This window comes from Squalius cephalus, assembly GCF_949319135.1.
Source record: "Squalius cephalus genome assembly, chromosome: 19".
NCBI lineage: Eukaryota > Metazoa > Chordata > Actinopteri > Cypriniformes > Leuciscidae > Squalius > Squalius cephalus.
In genome coordinates, this window is record NC_137140.1 from 30,149,964 (window position 1) to 30,170,793 (window position 20,830).

The following is a 20,830-nucleotide window of genomic DNA, read 5'->3' on the forward strand; positions in this document are numbered from 1 at the left end:
ATGATAGTCATTGCACCAATAAATATTACAGTTTGCATTTTTGTTTTTTATCTTTACAGAAATTAGCACCACAAATACAACAAGATCAAATAATTCCTCAGGTATTTTATTACAGTAGCTAAATTGTATACTAATTATCTCAGTAATAAATATGATCTGTTGTGTGAGCTTTATTGCCCCAAATACAGTATACCACATGTTTCTGACTTTACCACAGTTGCTGGACCATTTTATCCATTTGGACCTGAAGACACAGAGAATGATCGTTCTGATGATGGAATTTCACCAGTGATCTTCCTTCAGCAACAGTTCATATTTTTTGGAGAGGCATACAACCAAGTATATGTAAGCAAATCTGATTTTATTTAACAATACCAGTCACAGTGAGTTATAAATGATTTTAACTTTTGAATGATCAAAATAGTTCAATTTCAAGGGAACTCAATTTTGCGTCATGGCCTCAACGCCTACTTGTGCACCGTAATTTGAAGCACGTGTTAAATCATGCCAATCCTATTGGTGATAAAGGTTACCGCGTCAACAAGACTATAAAAGGGCACCTTACTCAGGGAATCCCAGCTTCTTTGTCTTCTGAAGCTGCCTGTCTGTTTCGGTGTCATTTTAGTGTCTAAATTGTACATCCCTTCCTTCCAGTGGAGTATGAACATAGGTAATCATTTTTTTTACATTTTGAACAAGAGCAAAAAATTACGAAAGCTTGTTTGAGTGTGCACAGCGCGTTATAAAATAATGAGTTCTGATTGGTCAAGCGATGTTATTTATAATCCGTTAATTTTAAATTTTATTCGCATGATAAGTTTTACATAATACACAACACTGTTAATCTATTGGGGATAGTAAGGCTGGATGCTTTTTGAAAATGTTTCAACAAGAGAGATACTATTTGCCTGCACCGGCAACTTCAGACAATTATAATCTGGGGGTTATATCACGTAGGTGCCCTTTTATGGTCTTGATGATGGTCTTAGTCACCTGACCTCTGTCGGCCAATAGGATTGGCGTGATTTCACACATGCTTCAGACACCAGCACACGCTGAAGCTGTTCCCAGAGCATCAATGCCATGATGTAGCATTTCTTTCCCTTCTCTTCCGCTTCCTCATTATTATTGCTAACTTTATAACTCTCATTTTAATCTATTTCTAACTCTTAACATGTATGAGGTAAACATTAATAAAATAAAAATTATGGTTTGTTGTAGATGATGGCTATGTTTCTGCTTGTCTGGATTAACATGGCAAAAGTATTGTGTCCATGACAACATTATCCTAATTTCAGATCAGCAACAATGGATTCTTGACATTTGATTGGCCGTGGTACAGCTACATTCCATACCAATTCCCAGGTTATAGTGGAAGAGATATCATCGCTCCATTCTGGACAGATATTGACAATCGTGGCAATGGTGTCATTTCATATCGTCAGTACACCTCTGGCAGTGTCCTTATAGAGGCCACACAAGACATTACCCAATACTTCCCTGACCTGAGCTTCTCTGCTACGTGGGTCTTTGTTGCAACATGGGACAGAGTTGCATATTACCCATATTCTGGAACCGTAAGAAACCCAATCTGGTTTTGTAAAATCTTCTTGTTCTTATTCATATTTGAGAAATCCAAATGAATGTAATCCACAAATATAGAGTTGCTATAATGTGCATTGTATGATTACTGTTTTTGTTACATTTAGAAAACGTATGTTGGCCAAAATATGATTTTTTTCATTTGGTCATTTTCAGGAAACATCTTTCCAAGTGGTTCTGATTTCAGATGGTCATTTATCATTTGTTTTGATGAATTATGGAACAATTGTGCCAACTCAACGATATGTACAGGTGTGCAAAAAAGAATAAGTTTAAAATATTCCAGTTGACTAACTTAAAAGATATTTGTTTGATAATGTTTTCTTTTGATTGCTTATTATAGGCTGGTTTTGACACCATCAACTCTAGATACCACTTCTCAATTACTGGATCGCTACTGAGTAACATCACAAGCTTAACATACAGCAGTAATGTCAATGTGTCAGGCAGATGGGCCTTCAGAACAGATAATGGATTACGGGGTTGTCAATTTAATGGTAATGTTATTATTTCTCTTTAATATAATAACTTTCTATTTGCAGTGATCATTGGAGTGGCCACTTTCCATTTTAGTGTAGCTTATTGGTAAAAAAAAACTTATTGTGTGAAAAATAAGTATTGTGTGAAACTATTGTAGGTATTCCAGTGCAACTTGAGGACTCTTTCTGGAGTGATGCCACCTGTCAGCAGAGATGCACATGTACAGGAAGCGGCCTCCAGTGTAGCCAGGAGCCCTGCAGTTATTCCCAAGCCTGCCGTCCAGCTGCCTTCCAATACTCTTGCCAGAACATTCAACGGCAAACCTGTACCATCTCCGGTGACCCTCACTACTATACCTTTGATAATCAGGTTTTTCACTTTCAAGGGACCTGCACTTATGTTCTATCTGAGGTTAGTCTTTCTCTATCTCTATACATTCTACGGCTTTCTGTCTGTTGTATAATAGGTATGAATCAATCTGTAAACCTTGAATATTTTAGGCTTGTGGCAACGGTTTGCCGTACTATCGCATTGAGGGCAAAAATGAGCATCGGGGCAGCACACATGTGTCATGGACACGGATGGTCAGAGTGTTTGTCTATGATGAAGTAATTGAACTGGTCAAAGATCACTATTATGAAGCGAGGGTTAGTATGACTATATTGCTTGAATTTTCACTTGAATGTGACCTTCTATCCATATTGCTAATATCCTCTATTTCCTCTATTGTCTAGGTTAATGGAAGCTTTGCAGCAACGCCCTTTGCCCTCCACAATGGCTCCATCCAGGTCTATCAGTCAGGTTTTTCTTTGGCCATCAGCACAGACTTTGGTCTAGTTGTTTCATATGATGCATACAGCTACGTCAGCATCTCTGTACCTTATGACTACTTGAACGCCACCTGCGGTCTGTGCGGGAACTTTAACCTGCGCCCTGAAGATGACTTCCGTTCACCCAGTGGGGAGATCTTGAGCTCAGATGTGGACTTTGCCAACAGTTGGAAAGTGCAAAGTGACATAGATCCTGAATGTCATAATGTCAGGTGCACAGGTCTGGCTTGTGCTGTTTGTACTACTGATGAAATGAGTGTTTACAGTGACACCAACCACTGTGGAATCTTAGGCGATGTTGTCGGCCCATTCGTCTCTTGCCACCCTGTGCATGTGCCACAGACCTATATAGAGAACTGTGTCTATGATGTTTGCTTGGGAGGAGGGTACCAGCCCATTCTGTGCCAGGCTCTCAATGTGTATGCTACTCAGTGTCAACAGCAGGGTGTACACCTTGGGCAGTGGAGACAGCAGGGCTTTTGTGGTAGGCATCTTGTTGAGATGAATGATTTGTCTAAATCAAAGATTACAGGAACTGATTTGTATTCTTTATTTTCTCCCATCATTTCCAGAGATTCAATGCCCTCAACACAGTCATTTTGAGCCTCAAGGAACAGGCTGCCCTGCAACGTGCAGTAATCCATCTGCCCCAATGAACTGTCCCTTGCCCAATCAGGAGAGCTGCATATGTGATCCTGGATACATCCTCAGTGCTGGAGAGTGTGTGCCTGAAGCAAACTGTGGCTGCACCTTCGAGGGCTTCTATTACACTGAAGGACAGTCAGTGGTGTTGGACGGTGACTGTGGGAGACGGTGTGTATGCAGCGGCATGGCAATGATCTGTCATCAGCACCATTGTGGTCCAGCAGAGGTTTGTGGAGTCCATGACGGTGTGAGAGGCTGCAGACCCATTGGTTATGCTACCTGTTCCGTTGAAAACATAGGGTCATATCATACCTTCGATGGACAAAGTTTCAGATACAATGGAGCTTGTGGATTGACCCTTGTTAGAGTGATGGGGCCATCCCCCCTACCGCACTTTGTGTTGACAGTGGAGAAAGTACCCAGAGGTCTTCATGACTTTGCCAGGTTCCTGAAGTTTGAGGCAGAAGGAATACAGGTCACCATTGAAATGGGAGAGGGCAGCAATGTAAAGGTTAGGCAAAAATATCAAGTCACTAAAGTTTTTTTTAGTAAAAGAGCATAATTGCATTATTTTTCAAATTCATATGCAAAACGGAAAAGTTTATCTGTTTATCATTCTCTCCAGGTGGATGGACAGATGGTTGGTCTGCCTGTCACTGTTAGCTCTGGTCAAATCCGTATCTATCACAGTAGTGTGAGGGGTTTTGTTTTGGAAACAAACTTTGGGGTGACCGTGAGAGCTGACTGGCCACACATTGTCCGAGTCACAGCGCCGAGCACATACAACGGTACACTTGGGGGTCTGTGTGGGAACTTGAACGGAGACATTTCTGATGAGTTTTACACTCCAGATGCTGTCCTTTTGAATGACACCCAGCTGTTTGCGGACAGTTGGCGTGATGGATCCCTATCAGCCCACTGTGAGGACCCACCTGATATCTGGGAACCAGGACATTATCAGAACAGCAGCCATTTCAATGAACAATGTGGTATCATGGCAATGGATGATGGACCATTTGCTGAGTGCAGCAGAACACTAGATCCTCAGCAACGGATAGCAGATTGCGTTAAGTTTCTGGAGCAGACACAAGGTGCCAGAGAGGCCTTATGTGAGGCTCTTCGAGGTTACACGCTGCTTTGCCAACAGAATGGCATTGCAGTTGAAGAGTGGAGAAGTTTCACCCACTGCGGTAAGCATCTAGTGTTGCTCCTGCTCACCTAAAACTTGAATTCATGAAGCACCAATGTGCTTAACATTTCTGTCATTGTTTTTCTGTCATTGTTTACAACCAGAATCCACCTGTCCAGCAAATACCCATTATGAAGTTTGCGGCACGTCCTGTCCTGCATCCTGCCCCAGCCTCTCGTTTCCATTTCAGTGCACCTTGCAGTGCCAGGAGGGATGCCAATGTAATGATGGAAATGTGTTAAATGGAGATCGCTGTGTGCCCCCCACGAGTTGTGGTTGCCACTACTCTGGGCGTTATCGGCAGGCTGGAGAGAGGTTCTGGCATGGTGAAGAGTGCCAGTTCTTGTGTGTTTGTGATGGAACCACTGGAAATGTCCATTGCACGCCATCTTCTTGCAGCGAAGAAGAGGTCTGCCATGTGTTAGGTGGCGAGTACGGCTGCCATCCTCGTCCACATGCTCGTTGCTCTGCTTCGGGTGACCCCCACTACATGTCATTTGATGGATCCTTCTTTGACTTCCAGGGCACATGCCGCTATGTGCTAGCCACAGTCTGTAATGACACTATTGGGCTTCCGCATTTCCAGGTGGATGCAAGGAACGAGGCGTGGCATGGACTCCTGGTGGCGATTACTGTTGAAGTTTTTGTCAATGTCTCTGGGCATCTTGTGCACATGTCACGGGACATGAATGGTCATTCTACCGTTGAGGTAATCAAGCATTGCTCTTTGTAATTTCCCTTGATAGACAACAACAATGATTAATGACAGGCTTGTGTATGAGGCCATGATATACAGCAGACATTCTTAGAACACCCTGCTGATATTTTCCTTTCAATCAGGTTGATGGAGAGACCAGAAACCTCCCCATCATGCTCGATTCTGGTCAGATCTCTGTCTACTCCAGTGGACAGTACGTATTTGTATCGACCGACTTTGGTTTCAGCGTGAGTTATGGTGGCTCCTGGGCAGTGAATATCAATGTACCAGCAGAGTACAGTGGGGTTACATGTGGCCTCTGTGGCAACTTCAACGGCCAGAGGAACGATGACTTCATGATGCCTTCAGGTGCTCTCGATCGTTCAGCAGACCAGTTTGGGGCAAGTTGGAAGGTTGAGGACGAGCTGCCATGCAATGATGGGTGTGGAAACAATTGTCCTTTGTGTCAGGATCAGATAACTTCCCGTTCCCTGTGCGACATCATCAGGTCCAGTGAGGGTCCATTTAGCTTCTGTCATGTTTATGTGGATCCTGAAGCCTACTTTAATGACTGTGCTTTCGATGTGTGCCTTTCTGGAAACCGTAATGATGTCCTATGCCGCTCGATCCAAACCTATGCGAGTGCCTGTCAATCTAACAATGCCGTCATCTACCCCTGGAGAGAAAGCACATCCTGTGGTGAGTGAGATAATTTTAGGTTATTTCCATTAGTGTGTGTCATTAGCTTGTATTGTGAACAAATGGTATGCATGAGACGTGCTTGACGCCTATACATTTTGTTTGTTACGTTTCCAGTCATGACCTGCCCTGAGAACAGCCACTATGAGTTGTGTGGCACAGACTGTGGTCACACTTGCGCCAGCAGCATTGATTCTAGTTGTGAGCACACATGCTCAGAGGGATGCTTCTGTGATGATGGATTGGTGAGGAGTGGAGGACACTGTGTACCAGTGGAGCAATGTGGCTGCCTTTATGACGGATTCTACTTTAATGTGAGGATTTAAAAACTCTTTTAACAAAGCTTTATTAGATCTCTCCAGATATTGAAAAGCAGAGCCTTGTACAGTATGTAGTGTTCCTGCAAAAACAACTCTTCAAACATACATGTCCTTCCTCCCTTCTTGAAATGTAAAGTTCATTTTTTTGTGGTATGTTTTCATAGGTTGGCGAACAGTTCTGGGATCTAGAATGTTCTGATCTGTGTGAGTGTTTTGCTCCAAATGATATGCGCTGCTCTGCTTCATCTTGCCGACCGACTATGGAGTGTATGGTCAGAGGTGGACGTCGGGGCTGCTATGGTCAGTGCACATCTGTTATATCGCTCATATTAAGTTGTGTTAATTACATCAGCATTTGCCTTTGGGTAGATGATCACAATCTTTTTCTTGGAAACTCTTCTTTACAGAAGAGAGCACCACATATATGACCACCACCAGATCAAGTCTTCCTTCAGGTATGTTTGGAGTAAATTTAGAAAAAAACAAAACAAAAATTCAAAGACGTCATGTAATATGTGATATCAGTGATTATATTTTAGGTTTTTTACTCATAAATTCTGACAGGTCTATTTGATCCATTTGGTGCTTGATTTGTTATTTATTATAAAACAATCTGTATAATTCTTTCAAGACAGGTATACCATGAGCTTTTGAGGTTTTTTTTTTAAACAGTGGTAGAGTATATGGTACTTATAAAGCCATTAGTTGCTGTAATGTCAACTCCTATTTAGTGTTAATTCCGGATAAAGAACTACACTACCCATAATCCTTAAAAGAAAACTCTACAAATCAAAAGGTCAAAGCAAACAAATCAGGGTGAAAGAGCTGTGCAATGACCGCTCACCCCATGCAGCATTGTGAAATCAAGTGCTTCCATTTTCCAACTTTTTATATATTTGTGTATAGATTATTAGTTCCAATCTATTTAAAATTCATATGTTTTATACTTATAACCACTGACGTTATTTAAATAGTTATATAATTGTCATTTGCAATGCCTTCTGGTGTGCACATTCTTGTACTCTTGTCTTTCCCAGATTTTCACATACCCTTTTTCACATACCCTTTTTAAGTTTATAATGTTGTGATTTGTCTCAGGGAGGTTTGACTTTGTTCAGAAGTCTTTATTGAAGAACTCTTTCCAAACCTTATGGAGAAATTAAATAGAAACAATAATTTGGGGAGCAAGGGTGCAAGGGATCATCATTGTTGTGCTCTATAGAGATGTCAGAGTTGGCATGTAATGTGGAAGAAATCTTTTTTTCTCTACAGAACAGAGCACCACATACCCAACCACCACCAGATCAAGCATCCCCCCAGGTATTTTTGAAAGAATTTGTAGAAGAAGAAAAAAGACAGTAAATGCAAAGGAGAAGTAATTTAATGTGATATCAGTTTTTTTTTTTTTTTTTTCATTTTTCATTTTTGTTTTTCTCATAAATTCCAACAGCTGTGTTTTATCCATTTGGAGCTGGTGACACAGAGAATGATCGCTCTGATGATGGGAGTTCATCTGTGATCTACCTTCTGCAACAGTTCATATATTTTGGACAAGCATATAGCCGAATATATGTAAGTCAGTGTAAGATTTATTTTCACTTTTTTCCATTTGTGATTATGGAGGAAATTACCATACCACCTGTGAGGAAATTACCATTCATTGCATTCCTTCTTTCTGTTACTAATGACTTCTGAATGCTCAATTTTATTTATTTATTTATTAAATATATATATATATATATATATATATATTTTATTTTTTATTTTTTTATTTTTTTATTAATATTTTTTTATTACATTTTTACTATTTAATTATTATTTCTAATCTTAGTCTATTTTCTAATCTTTATTGACCTGCCAGCAGCCATATCACCCTGTAGCCCAACACTGTTGCCCACTGAAGCTAAGCAGAGTTGAGCCTGGTTAGTACCTGGATGGGAGACCTCTTGAGAAAACCAGGTTGCTGTTGGAAGAGGTGTTAGTGAGGCCAGCAGGGGGTGCACACCCTGTGGTCTGTGTGGGTCCTAATGCCCCAGTATAGTGACACTATACTGTCTAAAAAGTATTGTCCTTCGGATGAGACGTTAAACCGAGGTCCTGACTCTCTGTGGTCATTAAACATTCCTGATGTCCTTCGAAAAAGAGTAGGGGTGTAACCCCGGCATCCTGGCCGAATTTGCCCATTGGCCTCTATCCATCATGGCCCCCTAATCATCCCCATATACTGATTGGCTTCATCACTGTCTCCTCTCCACCAATAAGCTAGTGTGTGGTGGGCGTTCTGGCGCAGTATGGCTGCTGTCGCATCATCCAGGTGTATGCTGCACATTGGTGGTGGTTGAGGAGATTCCCCCTTCCACCTTTCAAGCGCTTTGAGTGCTGAGAAACGTGCTATATAAATATAACAAATTATTATTATTATTATTAACTCTTAATTGACCTGTTTCTTTGGTAGTTTGGATTAAATGTTCAAACATGACTGGATTTTTTAAAATATTTTAAAAGAAAGTGTGTATGAAAAGAAATCTTTATCTCTTTCAGGTCAATAACAATGGACACCTGACTTTTGATGGATCATTTCACAGCTGGACTCCATACCAGTTTCCAAGTTATGGTGGAATAGACATTATCGCTCCATTCTGGACAGATATTGATAATCGTGGCAATGGTGTCATTTTGCATCGTCAGTACACCTCTGGCAGTGTCCTTATAGAGGCCACACAAGACATTAACCAATACTTCCCTGACCTGAGCTTCTCTGCTACTTGGGTCTTTGTTGCAACATGGGACAGAGTTGCATATTACCCATATTCTGGAACCGTAAGAAACCAATTTTATAAATTCTTTCTGTTTTCGTTCAATGACAAATTTAAGAAATCAAAATGAACATCATGAAGCAAAGTTGCTACACATTACTGGGTATATTTTGTGTGACATTCAGAAAACTCTTTTTTTGGTCAGAACTTTATTTTTATCGTTGTCTCTTTTTAGGAAACATCTTTCCAAGTGGTTTTGATTTCAGATGGCCATTTCTCATTTGTTTTAATTAATTATGGAACAATTGCGCCTCAACGAAATGTACAGGTGTGCAAACATGGTAAATAAAAAATAGATATCTAGGAGACTATTTAAATAAGATGCTGAAAGCTTTGTCCTAATTTTTCTTAGGCTGGTTATGACACCATCAACTCAAGATACCATTTCTCAATTCCTGGATCATTCTCTAATAACATCACATACTTAACATACAGCAGTAATGTGAATATGTCAGGCAGATGGGCCTTCAGAACAGATCATGGATCACGGGGGTGTCAATTTAATGGTAATGTTTTTTTGTTTTGTTTTTCTCCCATTGATGTGATCCTAGACTAAATAAATTATTTGATATTTGCAGGAGTCATTCAGTTACCAATTTAAACAGTATTGTACATTACTGGTGAATCAAGAAGTCTTAGAAAAGTTTTTAGATATTTATTCCCTGAGCGTCCAGTAATTTTGAGTTAAAAGCCATGTGAAACTGTTATGCTGTAGGTGTTCCAGTGCAGCTTGGGGACTCTTTCTGGAGTGATGCCACCTGTCAGCAGAGATGCTCCTGTACAGGAAGCGGCCTCCAGTGTAGCCAGGAGCCCTGCAGTTATTCCCAAGCCTGCCGTCCAGCTGCCTTCCAATACTCTTGCCAGAACATTCAACGGCAAACCTGTACCATCTCCGGTGACCCTCACTACTATACCTTTGATAATCAGGTTTTTCACTTTCAAGGGACCTGCACTTATGTTCTATCTGAGGTTAGTCTTTCTCTATCTCTATACATTCTACGGCTTTCTGTCTGTTGTATAATAGGTATGAATCAATCTGTAAACCTTGAATATTTTAGGCTTGTGGCAACGGTTTGCCGTACTATCGCATTGAGGGCAAAAATGAGCATCGGGGCAGCACACATGTGTCATGGACACGGATGGTCAGAGTGTTTGTCTATGATGAAGTCATTGAACTGGTCAAAGATCACTATTATGAAGCGAGGGTTAGTATGACTATATTGCTTGAATTTTCACTTGAATGTGACCTTCTATCCATATTGCTAATATCCTCTATTTCCAAAATTGTCTAGGTTAATGGAAGCTTTGCAGCAACGCCCTTTGCCCTCCACAATGGCTCCATCCAGGTCTATCAGTCAGGTTTTTCTTTAACCATCAGCACAGACTTTGGTCTAGTTGTTTCATATGATGCATACAGCTACGTCAGCATCTCTGTACCTTATGACTACTTGAACGCCACCTGCGGTCTGTGCGGGAACTTTAACCTGCGCCCTGAAGATGACTTCCGTTCACCCAGTGGGGAGATCTTGAGCTCAGATGTGGACTTTGCCAACAGTTGGAAAGTGCAAAGTGACATAGATCCTGAATGTCATAATGTCAGGTGCACAGGTCTGGCTTGTGCTGTTTGTACTACTGATGAAATGAGTGTTTACAGTGACACCAACCACTGTGGAATCTTAGGCGATGTTGTCGGCCCATTCGCCTCTTGCCACCCTGTGCATGTGCCACAGACCTATATAGAGAACTGTGTCTATGATGTTTGCTTGGGAGGAGGGTACCAGCCCATTCTGTGCCAGGCTCTCAATGTGTATGCTACTCAGTGTCAACAGCAGGGTGTACACCTTGGGCAGTGGAGACAGCAGGGCTTTTGTGGTAGGCATCTTGTTGAGATGAATGATTTGTCTAAATCAAAGATTACAGGAACTGATTTGTATTCTTTATTTTCTCCCATCATTTCCAGAGATTCAATGCCCTCAACACAGTCATTTTGAGCCTCAAGGAACAGGCTGCCCTGCAACGTGCAGTAATCCATCTGCCCCAATGAACTGTCCCTTGCCCAATCAGGAGAGCTGCATATGTGATCCTGGATACATCCTCAGTGCTGGAGAGTGTGTGCCTGAAGCAAACTGTGGCTGCACCTTTGAGGGCTTCTATTACACTGAAGGACAGTCAGTGGTGTTGGACGGTGACTGTGGGAGACGGTGTGTATGCAGCGGCATGGCAATGATCTGTCATCAGCACCATTGTGGTCCAGCAGAGGTTTGTGGAGTCCATGACGGTGTGAGAGGCTGCAGACCCATTGGTTATGCTACCTGTTCAGTTGAAAACTTAGGGTCATATCATACCTTCGATGGACAAAGTTTCAGATACAATGGAGCTTGTGGATTGACCCTTGTTAGAGTAATGGGGCCATCCCCCCTACCGCACTTTGTGTTGACAGTGGAGAAAGTACCCAGAGGTCTTCATGACTTTGCCAGGTTCCTGAAGTTTGAGGCAGAAGGAATACAGGTCACCATTGAAATGGGAGAGGGCAGCAATGTAAAGGTTAGGCAAAAATATCAAGTCACTAAACTTTTTTTTTAGTAAAATAACATAATTGCATTATTTTCCAAATTCATATGCTAAACTGAAAAGTTTATCTGTTTATCATTCTCTCCAGGTGGATGGACAGATGGTTGGTCTGCCTGTCACTGTTAGCTCTGGTCAAATCCGTATCTATCACAGTAGTGTGAGGGGTTTTGTTTTGGAAACAAACTTTGGGGTGACCGTGAGAGCTGACTGGCCACACATTGTCCGAGTCACAGCGCCGAGCACATACAACGGTACACTTGGGGGTCTGTGTGGGAACTTGAATGGAGACATTTCTGATGAGTTTTACACTCCAGATGCTGTCCTTTTGAATGACACCCAGCTGTTTGCGGAAAGTTGGCGTGATGGATCCCTATCAGCCCACTGTGAGGACCCATCTGACATCTGGGAACCAGGACATTATCAGAACAGCAGCCATTTCAATGAACAATGTGGTATCATGGCAATGGATGATGGACCATTTGCTGAGTGCAGCAGAACACTAGATCCTCAACAACGGATAGCAGATTGTGTTAAGTTTCTGGAGCAGACACAAGGTGCCAGAGAGGCCTTATGTGAGGCTCTTCGAGGTTACACGCTGCTTTGCCAACAGAATGGCATTGCAGTTGAAGAGTGGAGAAGTTTCACCCACTGCGGTAAGCATCTAGTGTTGCTCCTGCTCACCTAAAACTTGAATTCATGAAGCACCAATGTGCTTAACATTTCTGTCATTGTTTTTCTGTCATTGTTTTCAACCAGAATCCACATGTCCAGCAAATACCCATTATGAAGTTTGTGGCACGTCCTGTCCTGCATCCTGCCCCAGCCTCTCGTTTCCATTTCAGTGCACCTTGCAGTGCCAGGAGGGATGCCAATGTAATGATGGAAATGTGTTAAATGGAGATCGCTGTGTGCCCCCCACGGGTTGTGGTTGCCACTACTCTGGGCGTTATCGGCAGGCTGGAGAGAGGTTCTGGCATGGTGAAGAGTGCCAGTTCTTGTGTGTTTGTGATGGAATCACTGGAAATGTCCATTGCACGCCATCTTCTTGCAGCGAAGAAGAGGTCTGCCATGTGTTGGGTGGCGAGTACGGCTGCCATCCTCGTCCACATGCTCGTTGCTCTGCTTCGGGTGACCCCCACTACATGTCATTTGATGGATCCTTCTTTGACTTCCAGGGCACATGCCGCTATGTGCTAGCCACAGTCTGTAATGACACTATTGGGCTTCCGCATTTCCAGGTGGATGCAAGGAACGAGGCGTGGCATGGACTCCTGGTGGCGATTACTGTTGAAGTTTTTGTCAATGTCTCTGGGCATCTTGTGCACATGTCACGGGACATGAATGGTCATTCTACCGTTGAGGTAATCAAGCATTGCTCTTTGTAATTTCCCTTGATAGACAAAAACAATGATTAATGACAGGCTTGTGTATGAGGCCATGATACTGTATACAGCAGACATTCTTAGAACACCCTGCTGATATTTTTCTTTCAATCAGGTTGATGGAGAGACCAGAAACCTCCCCATCATGCTCGATTCTGGTCAGATCTCTGTCTACTCCAGTGGACAGTACGTATTTGTATCAACCGACTTTGGTTTCAGCGTGAGTTATGGTGGCTCCTGGGCAGTGAATATCAATGTACCAGCAGAGTACAGTGGGGTTACATGTGGCCTCTGTGGGAACTTCAACGGCCAGAGGAACGATGACTTCATGATGCCTTCAGGTGCTCTCGATCGTTCAGCAGACCAGTTTGGGGCAAGTTGGAAGGTTGAGGACGAGCTGCCATGCAATGATGGGTGTGGAAACAATTGTCCTTTGTGTCAGGATCAGATAACTTCCCGTTCCCTGTGTGACATCATCAGGTCCAGTGAGGGTCCATTTAGCTTCTGTCATGTTTATGTGGATCCTGAAGCCTACTTTAATGACTGTGCTTTCGATGTGTGCCTTTCTGGAAACCGTAATGATGTCCTATGCCGCTCGATCCAAACCTATGCGAGTGCCTGTCAATCTAACAATGCCGTCATCTACCCCTGGAGAGAAAGCACATCCTGTGGTGAGTGAGATCATTTTAGGTTATTTCCATTAGTGTCATTAGCTTGTATTGTGAACAAATGGTATGCATGAGACGTGCTTGACACCTATACATTTTGTTTGTTATGTTTCCAGTCATGACCTGCCCTGAGAACAGCCACTATGAGTTGTGTGGCACAGACTGTGGTCACACTTGCGCCAGCAGCATTGATTCTAGTTGTGAGCACACATGCTCAGAGGGATGCTTCTGTGATGATGGATTGGTGAGGAGTGGAGGACACTGTGTACCAGTGGAGCAATGTGGCTGCCTTTATGACGGATTCTACTTTAATGTGAGGATTGAAACTCTCTTTTGACAAAGCATTATTAGATCTCACAGGATACTGAAAAGCGAACCCTGTATTTAATGTTCTGTATTACTGCTAAAACAACTCCTCAAACATACTCATGTCCTCTCTTCTGAAAATGTAAAGTTCAACCTTTTGTGGTATGTTTTCATAGGTTGGTGAACAGTTCTGGGATCTAGAATGTTCTGATCTGTGTGAGTGTTTTGCTCCAAATGATATGCGCTGCTCTGCTTCATCTTGCCGGCCGACTATGGAGTGTACAGTCAGAGGTGGACGTCGTGGCTGCTATGGTCAGTACACATCTGTGATATCGCTCATATTAACTTTCTTGAGTTGCATTATCTTTGCATTTATTTAACAAGAATTTGTCTGCTAGTGTTGTTTTTGTCATTATGAATATATATATATATATATATAATCACTTTCAGGACCATGGTCAATGAAAAGGTGGATGATCACTCTTTATAAGTTGGTAAAAAAATATTATTATTATTATTATTTGTCTGCACAGAAGAGAGCACCACACACATGACCACATTCAGATCAAACCTTCCCTCAGGTATTTTCATATACTTTTTGTATTTTCTACGTCTCAGAGGTGGTTGCCTTGGTTTAGAGCTCGATTGAAGATCTTTTTCAAAACCCAATGGAGATAATGAATAGGAAAAGTACCTTGAGAACTAAGGCTGCTGAAAAAGTGGATGATCATTGTTGTGCACTAAAGGCATTGTTTTGTCTTTCCCTTTACAGACGAGAGCACCACACACATGACCACCACTGGATCAAGCCTTCCCTCAGGTATATTTGGAACATTGTGAAAAAAACACAATGGGGGGGGGGGGGGGGTGTTTTATATTTACAGTTAGACCAGTAAAAAAAGTCTTAATGTTGAATGTTTTATTGCAATTATTTCTATTTTTAGGAAGATGGAAGAAGGAAGATGTTATGTCATCAATATGTGTTTTATATATACCCCAGTTATTGTCATAAATCCTGTGGTTCTCCTCTGTTTGTCAGACCGCTGTTCTGAGCTCAACTGCACTGAGGATGAACGCTGTGAAAAGAAACATGGTGTTTATGGCTGTTTCTGCAAGGAGAACCATCACAGATCTCAGCGTGGATCCTTTGGTTGGACTCATTCAGCATTTCAAATATACGTTCATCATTGATTACATTTTTTTTTTTTTTTATCACTGTTGACATTCTCTTGAATATTTTTCTCTCTCAGATTTCTCTGAAACCTGTGAAAGCAGCTCTGGCTCCATTTCTCTGTCTCGCTGTCAGCTTTTTGAGGCTGGTTTTCCTTCTGACATCTTACACCTCAATGACCCCAACTGCAGAGGAACAGTCCGGAATGGCAGAGTGGAGTTCTATTTTGACAACAATGACCACATCTGTGGTACAAGTCTTGTGGTAGGAATCATTGCATACATGCTCAAATGATCAAAAGAACAACAAATCCTTTTTACAATTATTTTATAATTCTAAAGTTCTAAAGTTATAATTATATAAAGTCCCTTAATATACAAATGTTCAAATAATATGTGCCTACAGGCCAATGGCACCCACTTCATCTATGAGAACTTTATTGTGGGAGAGCCAGACACAGTTGGACATCTCATCAGCAGGGAGAGAATTCTGAAGCTTAATTTCAGCTGTGTGTACTTACAAACCCAAACACTCTCCATGGACATCAACCCTCTGGAGAGGTGGGATGCACTAAATTCAGCCAACTTACGGACTAACTATTTAAACTATTCTTTTTTGTAGTTGACACATCTTGTGTAAAATTATTTCAACAGCATTGTGCACAGGATCCTTCCTGCTGGTCAAGGGACATATCGGGTCAGGATGATTCCCTATCAGGATGCTGAATTCACACGTCCCTTCACTGGTAGTGTGAACGTTGAGCTGGACAAGAATATTTTTGTAGAAGTTCGTGTTGATGGAGTTGACAGCCATCAGTTTGCCTCAGTGATTGACACATGTTGGGCTACACCTGTGAATGATCCTCATTACTCTGTCCGCTGGGACCTCATCGTTGGCATGTAAGTCAATTTGTTTGTTTGATAGTTTATCTTCCTTAGCACTTATTATTTGTATTTTGCCAGAAAAAAAATGCCATTCATTACTCTTAAAAATACTTGGGATCTAAAAACGAACAAACAAACAAAAAAAAAAAACCAACAACACAATGACGTTTTTACTTACCCTCTTGCCATTCCAAACCTTATAAAACCTAGCCATTTTTTTATTATCTTTTTAATATCGTTATTATACTGTCCCAAAATGCTCAGGTGTCCCAATCCAGAGGACAATACAGTGGACTTGCTGCAGAATGGTGTTTCCACATCCAGTCGTTTCTCCTTTGAGATGTTTATCTTCACTGCAAACTCCACAAAAGTTTACCTGCACTGCGCTATTCACCTTTGCCTTCTGAAAGACAATCACTGCTCAGTGGTGAGTTTATGAATTCATGAGTATTTTCAGATTTTACTTATGGACATGGATGTAGTTGTTGGTATTTGTAAATCTATCAAGTTTCTTTAAGTAAAAGGTATATACACAGAAAAGCATGCATTTGAGCTCCAGTCAATGGAGAAAAATGCCAATTGTATACAGCAGTTATAACATCTACCAGTAGAGGGCCTTACAGGGCCATGCTAACCAGCAAAACCTTGACCCCTTGGTTGACACAACTTGGTTGTCTTTACATCTGTATTATAGAACTGTGACTCTGAACACCACCATAGAGGGGGCAGATCTGTGGACTTCCATGACAGTGCTTCCATATCTATGGGTCCACTGATGTGGTCTGACAGTAACAAAGGTGACTTATAAAACAAGAAAAAAAAATATATTGTTCATATTTGAATATCAAATGAGCAAGAGTGTTGTAGTTCTGCACTGGTCTGGAACACAGTGGATGCAGAGGAATGATACAAACAGTAAAACATATTTCAGTGCTGTTAACTGAAACATCAGCACTCATGAACCACTGCTTGCTCAGTCAACTGACTGCTGTGCATTCTCTGTTCACAGATACACAGGTGCCACGTCAAGTGCAAGTATCCAAGGCTCCATGGCTGTGTGGTTCTCTGACTATACCACTTATTTCTCTGTGTGTTCTGATATGCTTTTAGAACATGTTCACTAAGAATAACCATAATTTTATCTAGTCTATACTAGTCTAGTCTTATCTCTTTTTCAATTAATGAGATACTGCTGATAGACAAATAATCTGACAGAATAATCATTTAAAATCAATAAATTCAATAATCATTAAAAATCTAATCATTTTATAAATTGAGTCTAATTACTATTGTTTGAATAAAGTATATAATAATGAGATCAACTGATTGTCCATGTATTTTGCTCTTTGGTTTTAGTTACATATTTGTCATTTACTGTGTGTGTGTGTGTGTGGTGGGGGTGCAGTCCTGGTAAACCCATACGTTATGACATTTGTTGGTCCCCATGAGGAAAACAGCTAATAAATCATACAGAATTATGTTTTTTTTGAAAATGTAAAAATACAGAAAGTTTTCTGTGGTAGATGGGTTTAGGGGTAGATATTGGGTTAGGGGATATAATATACAGTTTGTACAGTATAAAAATCATTGTCAAGTCACAGTTATTTATATAGCGCTTTTACAATACAGATTGTTTCAAAGCAGCTTTATAGAGATTATGTCTTTGAAAAGTCCTCATAAATCATGGAAACCCATACTGTGTGTGCATGCGTGCGTGCGTGTGTGTGTGTGTGTGTGTGTGTGTGTGTGTGCATGTGTACACATTTGACATTCAGTCTTTAAGCGTATGGAATCCTCATGTTTGCATCTTGTTTTGAAGTTTAGGTTGATGTCAATCAACAGAATATTTACACAGACATTTTAAACGTCACAAGCTGTTTTGCAGCATTTTTTTTTTCTGCAGCAGTCATACTTAATGACTTAATTGTTCTTTTCTTGCATATATGTTACTTCTGTAAATAACTTGGAGTTTGACTAGTTTCTCTTCATTCTTCACTGATACAAACATGATTTCACCACAGATTTCTTGTACTTTTACCAAAAAATATTACCTAAGAAACCATCAAATTGATACATTTTTAATTCATCATGCAGCATAAATAATTCATCATTTTGCACACTTATTTGTTAAAGGTACACTGTAACTTTTGTCCCTCTAGTCTAGCGGTTAAAAACAAAAAAACAAGCACTTTGCTGAAGAAAATCAATTTGGTTGTGCTTCGCTCTGCCTGACTGTGCGGATGAATATGGTTATCCTACTGCTGCAACCATAATCAATTGACCCTTCACAATACATGATGCCTTACAGTGAACTCAGATAGCTCCATATGGCAATTGATCTGTTCAGACTGGGTTGCTACTCACATGTTGAGTAATGAAGACACAATCTCTGTGTCGCTTTTACAGCATTTCAAATCCCTCAGTTCTTGCCATCTCTGAAAAGACAAGCTAATGTTGATTCTTGTTTTATTACCAGATCTGTCACATTCTCTTTTTGCCAGCAGACTCTCCTCTGAGTTGTGATCAACCTATGCCACTCCCACACCGTACATGTAAAAGTAGCTGGAGCAACTTTTCTCTATTTATGGATATGATGAGACACGTACAGGCGAGTGGTACACTGCGAAACACATATAACTGGCTCAATGAATAAATAAGTGAATATGAATAATGAATAAGTTCAATGAATAAATGTAAATGTAAGGCAGCAAAAGTGTGTTTGCATGCAAAATGTCAAAGGCAAAAAATAAATAAAAAACTTGTTTCTATGAGGGAAAACAGGACTGAACAAACAAAACATGGTATTTTGACTTTAAAAAGTCAATTAAAGGCACATCATAACAGACATACCATAGATCTCCTCACACAACAGTATGTAATGAAAAACTGGTTTAACAATGAAATAACTCCTAGGTCCGCCTACCATTTTAGAAATATAAGAATCGGAAACTTGCAGTTCAGCATCATTGTATTCTGTTTGAACTGTCGAAGAGACAACTTCGGCTGCCACATTTCAGCTCAGGTAAAGTTCATCTCATCTGACTTTGCTCTTATACTCTTTCAGTCAGTTGCTTTTGATTTAAATTATTATACAACATTATTTTGCACTACTTTTTCCCCTTTTTGTCTATGGGTCCTTGAATACTGCATTTTATTGATTTGTTCAGCGAATTCTGTTACTTTAAATAATTAAAGTGAAGTAGCAGTTATAAATGTACACTGCCAATAATGCTTATACTAAAGGATGGTATTCTTTCTGTGTTAAATGTGCGATAAAGTAATTGAGAGATTGTGATTAAATGGAACAAAACTAAACAATTTGGCAGAATAACAAAATTATAAAAAGATTTGACATATTCATTGGCATATTTTGTATGATAGTCTAGTTGTATTTGTTCAGCAAAATAATCAGTAGCTCAATACTAGTAGTTTTATCTCCACTGAAACGTTTGCTCATTCATGAGATGAAATGTTTATGTGTGCTGTATGCAATAGTAATAACTCTTACAATATAATAACTTATCTTATAATAACTTAGTCTGTTAAGTAATGTTAATTTATGATAAAGACATTACAAATAAGGTCTTGACAATATGCATGTTATGATTGACAGGATTAGATGGACATTCTCCTTCCAAACTTTCATTCAGAACTAAGAATATCGTATGTTTAACCTTAAAGATTGTTATATTATCAAGAATATGTTTTTACAGACAAGTTTGACGTCTACATGAGCAGTCTGCAACAATGAGGTTTCTAATCTCACTGTGCATGACACTACAGCTGCTGAATAATGGTGAGTTTTACAACATGTGGCCAATAATCTGTGATTTAAGAATGACACACTGGCTAGATGTGTGATGGAAAGTCAATAGAACTGACTGGAATCTTTTTGTATTTAACAGTTGAAAGGATTGATGGACAAACATCAGGTAAGCTAATCATTCTTCTACTTGGGGTCTGCTTCATCATGAACTAAAACCCTTCAATTCTTTCCCTTTCAATCCTTTAAAATATATTCTTTCCAAAACTTTTTTACTAGAACTATTCAAGATGTTCTGGACTGACAAAATGCTTCAAAAGTAATCTACTGTATAATCATTTTTGTAGTCTTTTTTTAAACATTCATTTATACTTTTGTGGATGTTTTTAATCTGCAATATTTTTAATGCACTCAACACTCAAATCAACAAAATCCGTCAGTGGTTGTATTGAGGTTCCAAACGTTCTTGTCGAGGTCAAGATACTCAGTAATTTTGGAAATATCGAAAATAAATAGTTCAGAAGTCATTCATTCATTGGTTAAAAAAAAAAAAAAGTGCAAACAAATTGCCAGTTCAGAAAAGCAATTGTAATACAGTTTGTTATATTTGTGCCTCTCTATTAAATAATCTTTGAATTATTTCTTTATTCTTTAAATCATGTCTTCAAATTTCTTCCTTTCAGATGTCAGCACTATATCACCGACAGCTTCCATTACAACTCCAGCTCCAGTTTCCGCATTCGACGTGACTTTGTGTAGGTTGACAGACAGTCAAATTAACTTTCAATGGGCTATCTGTAAAAAAAG

General features: G+C 40.3%; 1 protein-coding gene across 1 annotated transcript in view; it reads left to right on the plus strand.

Annotated features, from left to right (window-relative positions):
• The window catches only part of LOC307146688 (uncharacterized protein), a gene marked incomplete at its 5' end in the record, with an annotated part of 33,358 nt that extends 14,324 nt beyond the window's left edge, over positions 1 to 19,034 (plus strand). Inside the window, 37 exons of the mRNA XM_079850898.1 lie at positions 218 to 345; positions 1,299 to 1,577; positions 1,759 to 1,854; positions 1,946 to 2,099; positions 2,240 to 2,493; positions 2,583 to 2,729; positions 2,817 to 3,396; positions 3,485 to 4,068; positions 4,183 to 4,747; positions 4,851 to 5,455; positions 5,587 to 6,142; positions 6,260 to 6,456; positions 6,627 to 6,762; positions 6,870 to 6,917; positions 7,735 to 7,782; positions 7,913 to 8,034; positions 9,004 to 9,282; positions 9,454 to 9,546; positions 9,631 to 9,784; positions 9,994 to 10,247; positions 10,337 to 10,483; positions 10,571 to 11,150; positions 11,239 to 11,822; positions 11,938 to 12,502; positions 12,606 to 13,210; positions 13,347 to 13,902; positions 14,016 to 14,212; positions 14,382 to 14,517; positions 14,739 to 14,786; positions 14,978 to 15,025; positions 15,245 to 15,355; positions 15,456 to 15,640; positions 15,782 to 15,936; positions 16,030 to 16,275; positions 16,525 to 16,687; positions 16,955 to 17,057; positions 17,270 to 19,034. Of these exons, the coding sequence (XP_079707024.1) occupies positions 218 to 345; positions 1,299 to 1,577; positions 1,759 to 1,854; positions 1,946 to 2,099; positions 2,240 to 2,493; positions 2,583 to 2,729; positions 2,817 to 3,396; positions 3,485 to 4,068; positions 4,183 to 4,747; positions 4,851 to 5,455; positions 5,587 to 6,142; positions 6,260 to 6,456; positions 6,627 to 6,762; positions 6,870 to 6,917; positions 7,735 to 7,782; positions 7,913 to 8,034; positions 9,004 to 9,282; positions 9,454 to 9,546; positions 9,631 to 9,784; positions 9,994 to 10,247; positions 10,337 to 10,483; positions 10,571 to 11,150; positions 11,239 to 11,822; positions 11,938 to 12,502; positions 12,606 to 13,210; positions 13,347 to 13,902; positions 14,016 to 14,212; positions 14,382 to 14,517; positions 14,739 to 14,786; positions 14,978 to 15,025; positions 15,245 to 15,355; positions 15,456 to 15,640; positions 15,782 to 15,936; positions 16,030 to 16,275; positions 16,525 to 16,687; positions 16,955 to 17,057; positions 17,270 to 17,370 (9,809 nt within the window). The 3' untranslated portion in view covers positions 17,371 to 19,034. The remainder of the gene's footprint in view (positions 1 to 217; positions 346 to 1,298; positions 1,578 to 1,758; positions 1,855 to 1,945; positions 2,100 to 2,239; positions 2,494 to 2,582; positions 2,730 to 2,816; positions 3,397 to 3,484; positions 4,069 to 4,182; positions 4,748 to 4,850; positions 5,456 to 5,586; positions 6,143 to 6,259; positions 6,457 to 6,626; positions 6,763 to 6,869; positions 6,918 to 7,734; positions 7,783 to 7,912; positions 8,035 to 9,003; positions 9,283 to 9,453; positions 9,547 to 9,630; positions 9,785 to 9,993; positions 10,248 to 10,336; positions 10,484 to 10,570; positions 11,151 to 11,238; positions 11,823 to 11,937; positions 12,503 to 12,605; positions 13,211 to 13,346; positions 13,903 to 14,015; positions 14,213 to 14,381; positions 14,518 to 14,738; positions 14,787 to 14,977; positions 15,026 to 15,244; positions 15,356 to 15,455; positions 15,641 to 15,781; positions 15,937 to 16,029; positions 16,276 to 16,524; positions 16,688 to 16,954; positions 17,058 to 17,269) is intronic.
• Positions 19,035 to 20,830: the final 1,796 nt, after the last annotated feature.